Consider the following 16,808-nt stretch of genomic DNA (forward strand, 5'->3'; position numbering starts at 1 on the left):
AGTAATGTCCTCAAAGAATTCCACCTAATTAGTTAAACGTGACCTACTCTTCATGAACCCATGCTGGCTGTTCCCAATGGGACAATTTATATCCAGATGTTTGGCTATTTCTTCCTTAATGATAGATCCAAGCATTTTCCCCAAGACCGAAGTTAAGCTAACTAGCCTGTAGTTACCTGCTTTTTCTCTACTTCCTTTTTTAAACAGTGGTGTCACATTGGCTGTTTTCCAATCTGCAGGAACCACCCCAGAGTCCAGTGAATTTTGGTAAATAATTACTAGTGCATTTGCTATTTGCCCCATCACCTCTTTTAGTACCCTGGGATACATTTCATCAGGACAAGGAGACCTGTCTACCTTTAGCCCCATTAGCTTGCCCAGCACTGCCTCCTTAGTGAGAATGATAGTTTCTAGGTCCTCACCTGTTATAACCTTCTTGCCGTTAGCTTTCGGCATGTTATTTGTATCTTCCACTGTGAAGACCGACACAAAATAACTGTTTAATGCCTCGGCTATTTCGTCATTCCCAGTTATTAAATTGACCTTCTCATCCTCTAAAGGACCAATGTTTACCTTTGCCACTCTTTTACGATTTACTTATTTATAGAAACTTTTGCTGCCTGTTTTTATATTCTGAGCTAGTTTACTCTCATAATCTATCTTACTTTTCTTTATAACTTTTTTGTGGCTTTCTGTTGGCCTTTAAAGATTTCCCAGTCTACTAGTTTCCCACTAGTCTTTGCTTTTTTGTATTTTTTTCAATCTGATACTTTCCTTTATTTCCCTACATATCCATGGCTGGCTCTCGCTTTTCCTACAGTTCTTCCTTATCACTGGAATATACTTCTGCTGAGCACTGTGAGAAAATGTTATGCAAGTCCTGCACTGTTCCTCAGTTGACACACCGTAAAGTTTTTGCTCCTATTCCACCTTAGCTAACTCCTTACTCATTCCTCCATCGTCTCCTTTGTTTAAGCACAGGACACAGGTACTGGATTTAACCTTCTCACACTCCATATTTTAAATTCGACCCCCTAACTGTGAGATCATTCATTATTCCTGTCTCATTACACAGGACTAGATCTAGGATAGCTTGCTCCATCGTAGGGTCCATTATATATTGTTCAAGGAAATTATCGCACATGCATTCTACGAGCCCCTCCTCAAGGCTCCCATGACCGACCTGGTTTGACCAGTCAGTATGTAGATTAAAATTCCCCATGATAATTGCTGTCCCATTTTTACATTTCTATGTTTATTGTCTGCCCTACCACAATGTCATTATTTGGTGGCCTATAGACCACACCTATCAGTGACTACTTCTCCCTGCTATTCCTAACTTCCACCCAAATGGATTCAATGTTTTGTTCAGTAGAACCTCTATCATCTCTCACTACTGCCCTGATATCAGCCTTAAAAATCAGAGCGACAACACCTCCCTTACCCTCCTGTCTGTCTTTCCGAACAGTTTGATACCCCTGGATATTTAACTCCCAGTCATGACCATCCTGTAACCATGTCTCTAATGGCTACTAAACCATACCCATTTGCCATGATTTGCCCCGTCAACTCATCCACCCTGTTTTAAATGCTCTGAGTATTCAGATAAAGTGCCCTTATGTCAGATTTTGCACCTTCTTTTTGCATCCTATTACCTCCATCACTAACAGCTCTAGTTCTCCTTCCCTTTAACTTCTTTCCTAATTTTTAACGGAGTTGAAGCTTCCTCATCACCTGCTAACCTGCTGCTTTGCCTTACATTAATTGTTATACTCCCTCTACGCTCACTTCTCCCTTCCCCCCACTTACTAGTTTAACGTCCTATTACCCACCCTATTTACCCTTCTCGCCAGAACACTGGACCCGGCCCTGTTCAGGTGGAGTCCATCCCAGCGATATAGATCCCTCCTGTCCCAGAGCTGATGCCAGTGCCCCATGAAAAGGAAACCCTGCTTCCCACATCACTCTTTTAGCCACGTGTTTACTTCCCCGATCCTCGCCTCCCTACACCAATTTGCACGTGGCTCGGGCAGCAATCCAGAGATTATGACCCTTGAAGACCTGTTTTTTAATTTTGTTCCTAACTTTTCATATTCCCAAAACAGGTCTTTTTTCCTTAGTCCTGCCTGTGTTGCTGGTACCCACGTGGACCACAACAGCTGGATCCTCCCCCTCCCTCTCCAGTATCCTCTCAAGCCGGTCACAAATATCTCACACCCTGGCACACGGCAGGCAACACACCATGCGGGATTCTCTATCCTGCTCACAAAGGATACTGTCTATCCCCCTGATGGTGGAATTCCCTGCAACTACAATCTGCCTTTTTGCTCCCCCCTTTTGAATGGTCTCCTGGACCATGGTGCCTTGGTCAGTTGACTCATCCTTCCTGCAGCCCTGTTCCTCATCCACGCAGGGAGCAAGTGCCTCATTGCTGTGGGACAATGTCAAGGGCTGCGACTCCTGTGTTCCTGTCTGCAGGGTCCCTCTGTCTGCCTCACTCGCAGTCACGCACTGCTGTCCCTGACCACCAACCAAATTAACATTAGTTAATCTACCAGGTGTGACTGCCTCCTGGAACACAGCATCCAGGTATCTCTCCCCCTCCTGGATGTGTCACAGTGTTTGGAGTTCAGATTCCAGCTCATCAATTTTGAGCTGGAGCTCCTCAAGCAGCCAACACTTGCTGTAGATGTGGTCACTGCCGTTCTCAATGGGATCGGCTAGCTCCCACGTCATACAGCCACAACACATCACCTGACCTGTCATCTCCACATAGTTAATTATTTAAAATTAATTCTGTTTTTTTTAGTTTTGCAATGTTTGCTGCACCAGTAAGTTTACTCTATTATATACTCAAAACAGACTCCAGTTTTGCCTTCCGACCCGCTCCCAGAGGATTTGGCATCTCAGTGACCACCCCGAAAGATAACAAAGAGATGACGAAAAACAATGCAAATAGCTTACCTGCTCAACACTCTTCAACGTTATTATTAGGTTAGAGGAGCTGGAAGGGTGGGAGACACTACACATATGTGTGTTTTGGATACTAGTTAACTCCCTCGTTTATTGGGTGGAAGCTTACCTTCCCAGGCTGCCCCCGCACTTTCTCCCGGACTCCCACCACTGAAACAACTGAGAACGCATTTGCATTTGTGTAGCAAATTTCCTGACCACAGGGCATCCCAAATATGTTTCACAGCCGATGAGGTACTTTTTAAAGTGCGCTTGCTGTTGTCAGAAAAGACACAGCTAACTTGCACACGGCAAATTCCCAGGCACAGCGATACATGACTGGTCACCCAGTCTGTTATTGGGAATGAAGATCGGCCCTGGGCACTGGTAAATCCCCGTCTCTGTATCTAAGTGGGATTTGTTTACATCCAGCTGAGAGGACGGTTGGGTTCTCAATCTAATCTCTCACCTGGAAACAGCATCTTCTGACGGTGCAGCACTTCCTCAGTACTGCCCCAAAAGGGTCAACTAGATATAATTCTTAAGCTCACAGTTGTCTGGCTCAAATAAAACACAAGAACGTAGGAACCAGGAGCAGAAGTAAGCAATTCAACCCAATCAAGCCTGCTCTGCCATTTAATACCATCATGGTTGATTTCATCATGATCTCAACTCTGCTGCCTTGCCCACTCTCCATGGCCTTCAACATATAACCAATTAAAAATATCTATTTCTTTCTTTACTCAATGTCCCACTGTCCACTACACTCCATTACAGTGAATATCACAGATTTATCGACCCTGCGAGGGAAGTGTACATGCATCTAATGAGGTGAACATATAGAAATGGGTGATCTTTTCTACCTCTGCATGTACTCTCCTGATGTACACAGCTTTAACAACACTAGAGGAGCTCAACACTGTTGTAATTTCACCAATTTGTTGCATAGTTTAAGTATCTCAGACAATGTCAGAATAAAACTGTGCATTGGATTATTTGCAAGAGATTTAAAATACTGTCACAACATATCTACATTCTTGCTTACAATTCAGTTTCCAGCCATTTTTGTGTTTCATTGAACTCTGTGTCATCACCTGGACTTAACCAATCAAGCACAATGAGCATAGATTACTTACCAGACACGTATAATCAAATCCAGAACACATCGTTAGTGCACTGTGGCTATAGTTTATCATGTTGACACTATGTGCTGTAATGTACATTTAGCATTGTGGTAATTATTACTGGGCTTGTAATCCAGGCCAAGACTTTAGAGACATGATTCAAATCCTACCATCCTCAGCAGATAATTTAAAATCAATGGATTAAATAATTCTAGAATGACAAGATTAATTTGTGCAATGCACAAAAGTACCTAAATATGTTGTTTATTTTTTGTATATTCTACGAATAAAGTATATTGTTTAAAATTTTAAAAATGCACAAAAGTACCAAATTATTATGAACATTCATTAGATTTATCAATGCCCTTTAGGGAAGGAAATTTGCTCCCCTTATCCCTCCACCTTTTCAGCTCTGAGCCATATTTGTATCCAGAGATTCTGAAATGAACTAACCAAATCCTTAGTATTCGGGAAGGCCTCACTATCACCACCATCTTCCCAAGAACAGGCAGGGATAGGAAACATACAGGACGATGCTCACGTCCACAATTAATTTTTAAAAGTAAACACTGAAGATGTCTTTTGATAGTACTGGTTGGAAAGCCTCGAGCATATTATTTGGTGGAAATTCCCTTTGTGTTTAGGTACGCTCTTGAATCTCTGTCGGACAGCAAGTTTTCAAGAGAGTCGGATGTTTGGAGCTTTGGCGTTGTCCTTTATGAGTTGTTCACGTACAGCGATCGAAGCAGGAGTCCACCAATGGTAGGTATTAATGTTGAGGAGGAAGCCCTGAGGCAAGGCTGCCCAGGTTGGATTCTCAAACTTCCTGTTGTGGGCCTTTACTTTCTGCGTGTTAAATCTCAGACCTCAAAACATTAAATGCCTACATACCCTTTCTGTCTGCCTGTCCAAACCAAAGACAGCATTTTTTATTTGTTTCTAATCTACCTGCTTAGAGATTATTATACACCTATGGGCTGGGTGGAATCTGAACCCAGGCCTTCATGTCCAGAGGTACAGTCACTGCCACTGTGCCACAGGAGAGCCCAAATATAAAGAAAGGAGTTGTATAACAGTGACCAGGGATCAAGCCCAGATATAAGTGATAATGAGAACTGCAGATGCTGGAGAATCCGAGATAACCCAGCATGGGGCTGGATGAACACAGCAGGCCAAGCAGCATCTTAGGAGCACAAAAGCTGACGTTTTGGGCCTAGACAGAAAACAGGAATGGGGAGAGGATTCTGAAATAAATAGGGAGGAGGGGGAGGCGGATCGAAGATGGATAGAGGATAAATTAGGTGAAGAGGAGAGTATGGGTGAGGAGATTGGGAAGGGGATAGGTCAGCCCGGGGAGGACGGACAGGTCAAGGGGGCAGGATAAGGTTAGTAGGTAGGAATTGGAGGTGTGGCTTGAGATGGGAGGAGGGGATAGGTGAGAGGAAGAACAGGTTAGGCAGGCAGGGCCAGGCTGGGCTGGTTTTGGGATGCAGGGGGGGGAGGGGAGATTTTGAAGCTGGTGAAATCCACATTGATACCATTGGGCTGCAGGGCTCCTAAACGGAATATGAGTTGCTGTTCCTGCAACCTTCAGGTGGCATCATTATGGCACTGCAGGAGGCCCAGGATGGGCACGGCATCCTCCGGATACAATGCATCATCGTCCAACACTTCCGCCATCTACAATCCGACCCCACCACTACAGAGATATTTCCATCCCCACCCTGGTCTGCCTTCCAGAGAAACCACTCTCTCCGCAGCTCCCTTGTCCCCTCCAAACCCACCACACCCAGAACTTTCCCCTGCAACCACAGGAAGTGCTACACCTGCCCCCATACTTCCTCCCTCACCCCCATCTCAGGCCCCAAGATGACTTTCCATATCAAGCAGATGTTCACCTGCACATCTGCCAATGTGGTATACTGCATCCGCTGCACACGGTGTGGCTTCCTCTACATTGGGAAACCAAGCGGAGGCTTAGGGACCGCTTTGCAGAACACCTCCATTCGGTTCTCAATAAACAACTGCACCTCCCAGTCACGAACCATTGTAACTCCCCCTCCCATTCCTTAGATGACATGTCCACCCTGGGCCTCCTGCAGTGCCATAATGATGCCACCCGTAGGTTGCAGGAACAGCAACTCATATTCCGCTTGGGAACCCTGCAGCCCAATGGTATAATTGTGGATTTCACCAGCTTCAAAATCCCCCCTCCCCCCCCACTGCATCCCAAAACCAGTCCAGCTCGTCCCCGCCTCCCTAACCTGTTATCGCTCTCACCTATCCTCTCCTCCCACCTCAAGCCGCACCTCCATTTCCTACCTACTAACCCCATCCCGCCCCCTTGCCCTGTCCATCCTCCCCGGGCTGACCTATCCCCTCCCTACCTCCGCACCTATACTCTCCTCTCCACCTATCTTCCCCTCTATCATCTTTGGCCCGCCTTCCCCTCTCTCCCTATTTATTTCAGAATCCTCTCCCCATCCCCCTTTTCTGATGAAGGGTCTAGTCCCGAAACGTCAGCTTTGGTGCTCCTCACATGCTGCTTGGCCTGCTGTGTTCATCCAGCCGCACACTTTGTTATCAAGCCCAGATATACTGTGCAGTGGGCAAGAGATCTACCACTGAACCCCCAATGCAATGCCATTATCACACAGTATCGTCATTTACTCCATGGGCTGTACATTAGGGATAGAGTCATGGAGTTTTTCCAAAAGGGGAAAGGGCCCTGCAGCCCATCCTATGGATATCAGAACATTTTGAGATCCTGGGAGAGTCTGACATCGTATGGCAAGTAGTACATTGAAGCCGGATTTCCAAGAAGTGTAAAATTTGGAGTTTGAAACAAATATCAGATGAAACAATGGCCAATATGGCCTGGAATGACAAGGAAGGCGGCATTTCGTTTGTGTAGAGCTGAAATATTATTAGAAAATCTGCCGCGTGCTTTTTCTTAAGAAATAATTTTTGTGGGGAGCCACATTGTTATGATCTCGTCAGAAAACCCATTGAAAACTGCAAATATTTCAATGACCCTCACTGTAGTGCGCACAACGCACAAACCAAGCAAATTATTTAGGTGGCAGCAAATAATTGAATCAGAGTGTATGGGAGTCAGAGTTGATTCATTCCATACTTTAAAATATTGCATTCTTTTTGAATGTATGCTTTTTTATTCTCAGTGACGTGTTGATTTTATTACTGTTGTTCATTCTTAAAATAAAAATTCACAGTAATTTGGGAACCAAAGAAACAGAACTGGTCGAAACATAAGGTTTCTCAGGAGAGGTAAACGAGCTGGGAGTCACAGAACTGTGGAGCTACAGCACCACCACTGATGGGAGGGACACTTAAAGTGTGGCAGTTCTACAGATTTTCCGATACTGTTTAACTTCGGAATTCATAATGGAAAAAGTTCACACTAAAGTGTGACAACAGGGATAAAAAAGAAGTCTGTGGCAGGCAGAATAGTGCCCATACGTAAGGGGTCAGATTTTGAGCTCCTAAGGAGGTTCCCAGAGCTGGGGAAGAGTCACAGAGCTGTACAGCACAGAAACACACGCTTTAGATAAACTCGTTCATGCTGACCAGAGATCCTAAATTAACCTAATCCCATTTGCCAGCAAAGGTATGGTAGCGAGGCTGCCTGCTCACGCACAGTGGGAGTTGATCAAATTAATTAAAGCTCATTGAATGCCCATTGACTGGAATTTTCCAAATGAACTGTAGCCTGGCAGAGCTGCCAGGGACCATCTTAATTGCCTGGACGTGGCCTCCTGATGGCAGACCAGAATGCCAGTGCTTCAGGCAGATTTAGGATCCTGAACAGAAACAAAGTTGCTGGAAAAGCTCAGCAGGTCTGGCAGCATCTGTGAAGGAAGAGACAGAGTTAACGTTTCGGGTCCAGTGACCCTTCCTCAAAACAATTCTGAGCTCTGAGGAAGGATCACCAGACCCGGAAATGTTACCTGTGTTTTCTCCTCCACAGATGCTGCCAGACCTGCTGAGCTTTTCCAGGAACTTTGTTTCTGTTCCTGATTTACAGCATCCACAGTTCCTTTGGTTCAGATTTAGGATCCTGTTACCTAAATCCTTTATTAATTCTTCATCTGGAAGACTCCCTCTGCTGGTACATGTGGGTATAGTAGAGTGCAAGAGTGGACAGCTATGCTGAACCTGTATAAGATATTCGTAAGAAATCATCTGGGGTAATGTTCACCGTACTTTGGTGAGGAGGGCGCGGGGATGTGAATGCATTGAAGGGGGAAAAGCAATTTTTAATTAGACTTTGAAAATGTTGGAGAGAGGTCTCATCCATTTTGAAACAACAGCTCTCATTGAACAGCCAGGACGTCCTACTGTGCAGCTTTGAACACACAAAGGGCAACCATAACTGGTCCACGAGCACAGCCTCTCAGTATTATTTGGTCAATCCTGGGGTAATCACACTGAGTGACTATTTCCGACACAGTGCACATTCCGACTCCAGTTATATCAGACAACAGCATTCTGAATCCTGCAGGGAAAACCCAGCCCTGGGTCTCTTATTCATGGAATTACTGAGAAAGATGGTTATGAGATAACCATGAGACCGAGAAAGAGGAAAGGAAAAGAAACAGTGGTTCAGCAATGCAAAGTTTAGTATTTATTAACAATCTTCAAATTGGAGAAGGGAAGGCTGTGTTGCAGATTTTAAAAGTCCTGGAAAGAAATAAGTTTGATTGCAGTGCAATTTTTGATACATTGAGATGGTGCAAGGAGGAGGAATGGGTATAATTGTGTGGAGATGTTGTGGTAGAAACAGTTAATGTTCAGCCAAAGATTGCACACTCTGTTAGACTTGAGTACTTTATATCCTCTTCCTAACAGACCCCCTCTGCGGGTACTTGTCTGTGTGGTAGAGCATGGTGTAACAGTAAGGTAGTTAGGCTGAACTTGTATGAGTCACAAGTCCTCAGCTGGAGTATTCTGGATCATTCAGGGTGCCATACTAGAGGAAGACGTGAATATAGTGGGGAGAATACAGGAGGGGTTACTAGAACTGGTCCCGGGCATGAGACACTCCAGTTATATACAAAGATGCATTGATGAAGTATGGATGCTGTCACAAAACAGGAGATTTGATTAAAGTTTTGAAAATCATGAGAGATCTGTACAGTGCAGATAGAGATAAACTGTTGTCACTCGTAAAATGATCAAGAACGAAAGGGCACAGAGTTAAAGTGATTTGAAGAGAAGAAATTGTGATGTGAGAGGAACGCTATTGTACAGCGAGTATGAAATGCAACTCCTGGAAGTTTGCTGGAAGGCAGGTTAAATCAAAATAATTAAGACAATTATTTAAACAGAACTAATGGGTTATAGGGAAAGGATGGGAAAATGGCACTGGATCATGATGTTCATTTGAGGAGATGGTGCAGACATGATGGGTTGAATGGCCTCTTTCAGCACTGAAACAATTCTCTGATTCCAGTGAGCTCAGGTAGGAGAGGCAGTGGCATTGTAGTAATGTCACAGGGACTAGTAATCCAAAACCCCAGACTACTAACTGGGCAAATAAGGACAGGCAATAAATGCTGATCTCGCCAGGGCCACACACATTCTGTGAACCAATTAAAACAAAATGCAAATTTCAACAGATGGCATGCTTGTTTCTCTGTGAAAACGAGAGAGGAATCTTTGGTGAAAAGAATGTCCCTAACTGTTAACATTCTTCTGTTAAAGGAATTTCTGCGTATGATTGGTTCAGATAAACAGGGTCAGATTGTCTTGCAAATGCTGGAAGTTCTGAAAAGTAAGCGCCTGCCAGCCCCTCAGGACTGTCCCAGGGAGGTAAGGATTGCTGTTTGAGCCACAGATTGGCTGATGATTTTGTCTCTGCAGCTAGCTAGATAGAACAGTTCTGAAGAAGGGTCACAGGACTCGAAAAGCTAACTCTGTTTCTCTCTCCACAAATGCTGTCAGACCTGCTGTGTTCATCCAGCAATTTTAAGAACACAGAACAGTACAGCACAGTACAGACCCTTTGGCCCATGATGTTGTGACTACCTATTATCCTACTAAGATCAAACTACCCCGCATACCCTACATTATACTATCATATTGTTAGTAAGATGGAACCTCAGGTCCGTAATGAAACCAGGCAACATTCAGACGCTTCATCCAAATCATTAATACATATCATAAATAATTGTGGCTGTGGCATTGATTCTCTGTGGCACTCCATTAGGTGTAGGTTGCCATCTTGAAAATGCCCACCCTTATCCTAACTCTTCATCTTCTATTAGTTAGCCAATCCTCTATCCACGTCAGCATACTACCCAACACCAAGGATTTTTGTCTTATTAGCTTGACTCCACTATCGAATGTCTCTTGGAAAGCAATCTGGCTCACTACTGTCTTTGAGGGAAGGAAATCTTCTGTCTTTACCTGGCTTGACCTGCATGTGATTCCAGACCCACAGCCAAATGGTCATCTCTGAACTGTCCTCTGGACAATTAGGAATAGGCGATAAATACTGGCCTAGTCGATTGTACCACATTTTTTTATTTTAAAAAATGTACTTTATGCGTAGGAAATACAAAAAATAAACATATTTACACACCTACCCGGTCATGCTAGCCACTCTGGGTTACCCTGGGGCTATGTACACCAACTAAAAGAAAAAGCAAAAAACCAAAGAGAAACACCAGCGATCGTCTCCCCGCACAGTCCCCGTTGGCCCCCTGACCAGTTGGGGAAGGCACCAGCTGTGCCCAGTTACCAGACAGGGCCCCCTTTTCTATTCTGGACGAGAGGTTTCATACGGTGGTCTTTCCCCACCGCGCCTTGGCGGCGGCTGCCCCAAGCTTTAGCGCGTCCCTCAGCACGTAGTCCTGGACCTTGGAGTGCGCCAGTCTGCAACACTCGGTCGGGGTCAGTTCTTTCAGCTGGCAGACCAGCAAGGTGCGGGCAGACCAAAGAGCGTCTTCCACCGCATTGATGTTCCTCCAGGGCAGTTGATGCGTCATTGGTGCCACAGTCCTTGAGTGAACAACATCACAACAATCTTAATTGGAAGGGCATAGTGCCTAGCTCCATTTTGACATTAATTCAGACACATCTCAAGTCGCACATTGTGATGATTCAGTTTGGATTTTATCTGTCAGTGCATCTTCCCAGAATGGAAAGGAGGGATCAGGTAGCATTCAGGAGCAGATTTCCTCTTTGTAAGCCAGGGATCCAAAGGCCCATTATGCCAACCAGTTGAGCTCAACAAAGATCAACGTTCAAAGCTGTAGATCCCGACATCGCAACCAATCACTGCCTTGGTTGCTTGAACCAATAGGAACAGTCACGTTGACTTTAATTCAGCTGGCCCAATGTCATCATTGCACCTATTTCCCTCAGAAAGTCTAGAATGGAAAACAGTCAGTTCATTGCCACCTTCTCGTGGGCAAAAGAAATGCCAAGCATTGTAAAGTTTAAGGACGAATTGGCCAATGGCCATGATTTCTGTAACACACTCTCTCATTCCAGTCTTTTAACTTCCCGAGAAATTCTGACCAGGAGGACAGAGGTGTCCCATGACAAAGACAGCAATGATGATTGATGAGCCCCAGCCAATAACCTGGGGTTTTGTTTTAATCGAATGGGGTTGAATTAACTTTATTGTCATGTGTACTTTTGGAAGGAATTACGGCTCCTCAGTTTTAATCTGACTGAGAACAGCTAAAACAGTGATACGTGAAACAGGCTGCTGGAAACAGTGACGAAAGCAGATTCCAAAAAAAATTCAAAAGATTATGTATGTGAAAAAGGCTATGGGGGAGGGAGAAGCAAATGGGACTAATTGGACAACTCTCACAGAGAGCTAGCACAGGCACCATGGACTGAACGGCCTTAAACTGTGGCACATGGACTAACATGATCCTGTGTGTGCTTCGACCCCATACCAGTCTATTTATTTACTGACTAAGATAATGGAACTTGAGCCAAGTCATACATTTGACAGTCTTAGGGTACAGGGTTGACTATTTAGGAGGAAAGATCTCTTCACTCAAAGGTTAATGAACATGTGGAATTTGGTCCCACAGAGAGCTGTGAAGGCCAGGATTAAGAAAGAGACAGATATATCTATAGGCTTCAAGGGCATGAGGAGAAATTTGGGATTTGTCATGCAAGAGAGCATCAGCCATGATCATATTGAATGGTGTAGCAGGTTTGAAGGGCCAAAAGGCCTACTCCTGCCCCTATTCTCTCTGTTTCTCTATTAATTAGAAGCTGGCCAGATCATGCCACATGGGTTCATGCTACTGGGTTCTATTATTAAATCATGACCTTTAATTCTGTTTTTGACTCAAATTTCTTGTGCAGATGTACAATCTGATGCTGAGTTGCTGGAACAGCAATCCTGCTGACAGGCCGACCTTTCTGGAATTGCTGGGAAAAATCGAGGTGATGCAAGATGCCCTCCGGTGATGACCTGTGCTCGCTGGAAAGCACTCAGCTCGCTTGAGCAAAGAGCAGTGTCACTGAAAGCTCAGAACACACCGATTCTCAGGAAACCCACGTCTCTGTTTCACTTTCTGAAGCTGCACTCAGCCCCGCACATCACTCTCAGAACGCAGTGGGGAGCTGTCTGAAATTTCCTCAATTCAGACACCTACGCTGTACATTAGACTGAAATTGCTGGAGTGGGAGGGAAGGAATGGGGTGAGGGTGTAAATTTGGAGGGTCTATAGTTCCTTCAGAATGGAATCCTGTGACCTGTTGCTGCTTGTCTTGAAATGCGAAACTCCATTGGAGTGCCTGCTGCGAGCAGCACAGAACAGGGGTGAGAGCCATGCTTTCGGTATTATAACATTGTAGGATTCAGATAAGGACATTACCTTCCTTTTCAATAAGGCTTGCAGCCAGTGTATCAGTTTCAATACAATATACTTGGAGATATTGAGCAGAGTCTTACAGAGGTCGGAGTGACATGGCTGATGGTGTATGGGCCACAGAATCAAACAGGAAGTCCAGCAAAGGTTATCTCAATGTCGGGGGCAGCTTGCTCCATGTTTTATACTTTTCACAGGTGCCTGTCGAGATGAGACTCCCCCACTCAGTAGTGGTGAATTCCCAATTGGATTGTTGCTTGCCCAATGTCACATTGAAAGCACCTCATCCATATTCAGCTTCCCATCTTACTGAACTCGCTCAACAATTTGGAACATCTGGAAAATTCCAGGTGCTCCAGTTTCCTCCCACAGTCCAAACATGTGCAAGTTAGGGTGGATTGGCCAAGATAAGTTTCCCAAAGTGTCTGGGCATGTGGTGTGGGGCTGGGGGTGTGTTTAGCCTTTGGAAATGCAGGGGTAGAGGGATAGGGTAGGAGGGTAGGTCTGGGTGGAATACTCTTTGGAGGGTCAGTGTGGACTTGATGGGTCAAATGGCCAGCTCCACACTGTAGGGATTCTGGAGCAGAGTACCTGGTTAATTCAGCTCCTTCCTTGGCAGACATAGGCATTCTTCACGTGGCATCTCCTCAAAACTAGCCTGCCGCTTCTCTCTCTGAGGCAACGATAGTGGGCACTGGAAGCACTGAATGGCAAGATGAGGAATGATTGGCTGCACACTACGTACGAGTACACATGCCTAGCTCTTGGATAAGGCCGCATCTCTGAGTTGCTCGCTTGCTCTAGAGGCACGCATGCACTGAGCACTTCCTGTCGTGCCTACAGTGCCCCCACCTCGATAATTGGTGCAGTCACATGACCAAGCTTCTTTCTACATTGGTCAGCTGTCCTCAGTCAATGGGGCGGACATCCTGCTGGAAGGCAACGCCTTGCATCAATGCCTCCCTGCTCCATGAGCCTGCAGTTTATGTCGCAAACACACTGCAAGGGCAGTGAGCTGTCACCTGCTTCACTGAGCTCGATGGAGGTGCTCCTCGCCCAGTGGTAGCCGGTACTGCCAATCAGATTCAGGGTCTAATAGCACACCAGGGGATTAGCTGTAGTCAGGTGTCTGGTCAGGATGGTCTTAGTCCTTGCTTCTGCTATGCAGGGAGTGGTTGGGGGTGCTGGGGGCTGTGCTGGTGTTAGGTGGGGTTCAGGTTCAGTCAATTGTAGCCATTCTGTAGTGAGGGAGTTGCGGGCCTTGGGGCTGACACAGCTGGCGGGGGCGTGGGAGATGGACCGTCACCAGACAGGGCTCTGAGCGAGTCCCACCTGGGGCTTATGGTTAGGCTGGTCAGAAAGAGGGTGGGGGTAATAGTCATGTCACCAAGTCCGACAGAACATAAGGGGAAAGGTGGGTGTTAGTTTTTATCAGGGGGAGGGGTTAGGGGATAGTGAAGATCAGCCATTGTCATAACATTTAGCCCTGGCACGCGACTTGTCGGAGCTGGGGCCCGCAGGCTCATGGCAGAGTGCAGTATCATGGTAAAAGTGAGTTAGGGTGGGCCAATATGGGAAAGAAGGGCTAAGGGGGCTGGAGAATGCAGCGGAAATTGGGAAGAGGACTGGTCCATTGAGACAACATTCAGTTATTCAACCTGTGAATGGGAGAGAAAGTCCCCCGGAGGGATTAAAAGGGCAAGAGCATTGCTCCCAGATCCGTACAGCACACAGCGCACACACTGCTAACTCGCTGACCTTCCAACAGCCCTGACCCTGTCTGTGTGTGTTACAGCCCCCTGCGTGTGTTACAGCCCCCTGAGTGTTACAGTTCCATGTGTTACAGACCCCTGTGTATGTTACAGCTTCCTGTATGTGTTACAGCCCCCTGTGTGAGTTACAGCCCCCTGAGTGTTACAGTTCCATGTGTTACAGAACCCTGTGTGTGTTACAGACCCCTGTGTGTGTTACAGCCCCCTGTGTGTGTTACAGACCCCTGTGTGTGTTACAGACCCCCGTGTGTGTGTGTTACAGCCCCCTGTGTGTGTTACAGACCCCTGTGTGTGTTACAGTTCCATGTGTTACAGACCCCCGTGTGTGTGTTACAGACCCCCGTCTGTGTTACAGCCCTCTGTGTGTGTTACAGCCCCCTGTGTGTGTTTCAGCCCCCTGTGTGTGTTGCAGCTCCCTGTGTGTGTTACAGACCCCCGTGTGTGTGTTACAGACCCCTGTGTGTGTTACAGACCCCTGTGTGTGTTACAGACCCCTGTGTGTGTTACAGACTCCTGTGTGTGTTACAGTTCCATGTGTTACAGACCCCTGTGTGTGTTACAGCTTCCTGTATGTGTTACAGCCCCCTGTGTGTGTTACAGCCCCCCGAGTGTTACAGTTCCATGTGTTACAGACCCCTGTGTGTGTTACAGCTTCCTGTATGTGTTACAGACCCCTGTGTGTGTTACAGCTTCCTGTATGTGTTACAGCCCTCTGTGTGTGTTACAGCCCCCTGTGTGTGTTGCAGCTCCCTGTGTGTGTTGCAGCTCCCTGTGTGTGTTACAGACCCCCGTGTGTGTGTTACAGACCCCTGTGTGTGTTACAGACTCCTGTGTGTGTTACAGTTCCATGTGCTACAGACCCCTGTGTGTGTTACAGCTTCCTGTATGTGTTACAGCCCCCTGTGTGTGTTACAGCCCCCTGAGTGTTACAGTTCCAAGTGTTACAGACCCCTGTGTGTGTGTTCCAGCTTCCTGTATGTGTTACAGCCCCCTGTGTGTGTTATAGCCCCCTGTGTATGTTACAGCCCCCTGTGTGTGTTGCAGCTCCCTGTGTGTGACAGACCCCTGTGTGTGTGTTACAGAACCCCGTGTGTGTGTTACAGACCCCTGTGTGTGTGTTACAGTTCCCTGTGTATGTTACAGCCCCCTGCGTGTGTTGCAGCTCGCTGTGTGTGTTACAGACCCCCGTGTGTGTGTTACAGACCCCCTGCGTGTGTTACAGCCCCCTGCGTGTGTTACAGCCCCCTGTGTGTGTTACAGACCTCCCTGTGTGTGTTACAGACCTCCCTGTGGGTGTTACAGACCCCCGTGTGTGTTACAGACCTCCCCCCGTGTGTGTGTTACAGCTCCTTGTGTGTGTTACAGCCCCCTGCGTGTGTTGCAGCTCCCTGTGTGTGTTACAGCCCCCTGCGTGTGTTACAGCCCCCTGCGTGTGTTACAGACCCCCGTGTGTGTGTTACTGCTCCCTGCGTGTGTTACAGCCCCCTGCGTGTGTTACAGACCCCCGTGTGTGTGTTACAGCTCCCCGCGTGTGTTGCAGCTCCCTGTGTGTGTTACAGCCCCCTGCGTGTGTTACAGCTCCCTGCGTGTGTTACAGCTCCCTGCGTGTGTTACAGACCTCCCTCTGTGTGTTACAGACCCCCGTGTTTGTGTTACAGACCCCCGTGTGTGTGTTACAGCTCCCTGCGTGTGTTACAGTCCCCTGTGTGTGTTACAGACCTCCCTCTGTGTGTTACAGACCTCCCTCTGTGTGTTACAGAGCCCCATGTGTGTGTTACAGCTCCCTGCGTGTGTTACAGCTCCCTGCATGTGTTACAGCTCCCTGCGTGTGTTACAGACCCCCGTGTGTGTGTTACAGACCCCCGTGTGTGTGTTACAGCTCCCTGCGTGTGTTACAGCTCCCTGCGTGTGTTACAGCCCTCTGCGTGTGTTACAGACCTCCCTCTGTGTGTTACAGACCTCCCTCTGTGTGTTACAGAGCCCCGTGTGTGTGTTACAGCTCCCTGCGTGTGTTACAGCCCCCTGCGTGTGTTACAGACTTCCCTGTGTGTGTTACAGCTCCCTCTGTGTGTTGCAGACCCCCGTGTGTGTGTTGC

At 46.8% G+C, this 16,808-nt stretch overlaps 1 protein-coding gene across 2 annotated transcripts in view; it reads left to right on the forward strand.

The window, feature by feature from the left end:
* The window catches only part of LOC125465790 (tyrosine-protein kinase JAK2-like), a 125,709-nt gene extending 112,693 nt beyond the window's left edge, over positions 1–13,016 (forward strand). For both annotated transcript variants that reach the window (XM_048559648.2, XM_048559647.2), the window contains 3 exons: positions 4,721–4,838; positions 9,801–9,908; positions 12,432–13,016. In XM_048559648.2, coding sequence (XP_048415605.1) covers positions 4,721–4,838; positions 9,801–9,908; positions 12,432–12,536 — 331 coding nt within the window. In that variant the 3' untranslated portion in view covers positions 12,537–13,016. The remainder of the gene's footprint in view (positions 1–4,720; positions 4,839–9,800; positions 9,909–12,431) is intronic.
* The last annotated feature ends 3,792 nt before the right edge of the window (positions 13,017–16,808 follow it).

Source organism: Stegostoma tigrinum, chromosome 30 (genome assembly GCF_030684315.1).
Source record: "Stegostoma tigrinum isolate sSteTig4 chromosome 30, sSteTig4.hap1, whole genome shotgun sequence".
Lineage (NCBI taxonomy): Eukaryota > Metazoa > Chordata > Chondrichthyes > Orectolobiformes > Stegostomatidae > Stegostoma > Stegostoma tigrinum.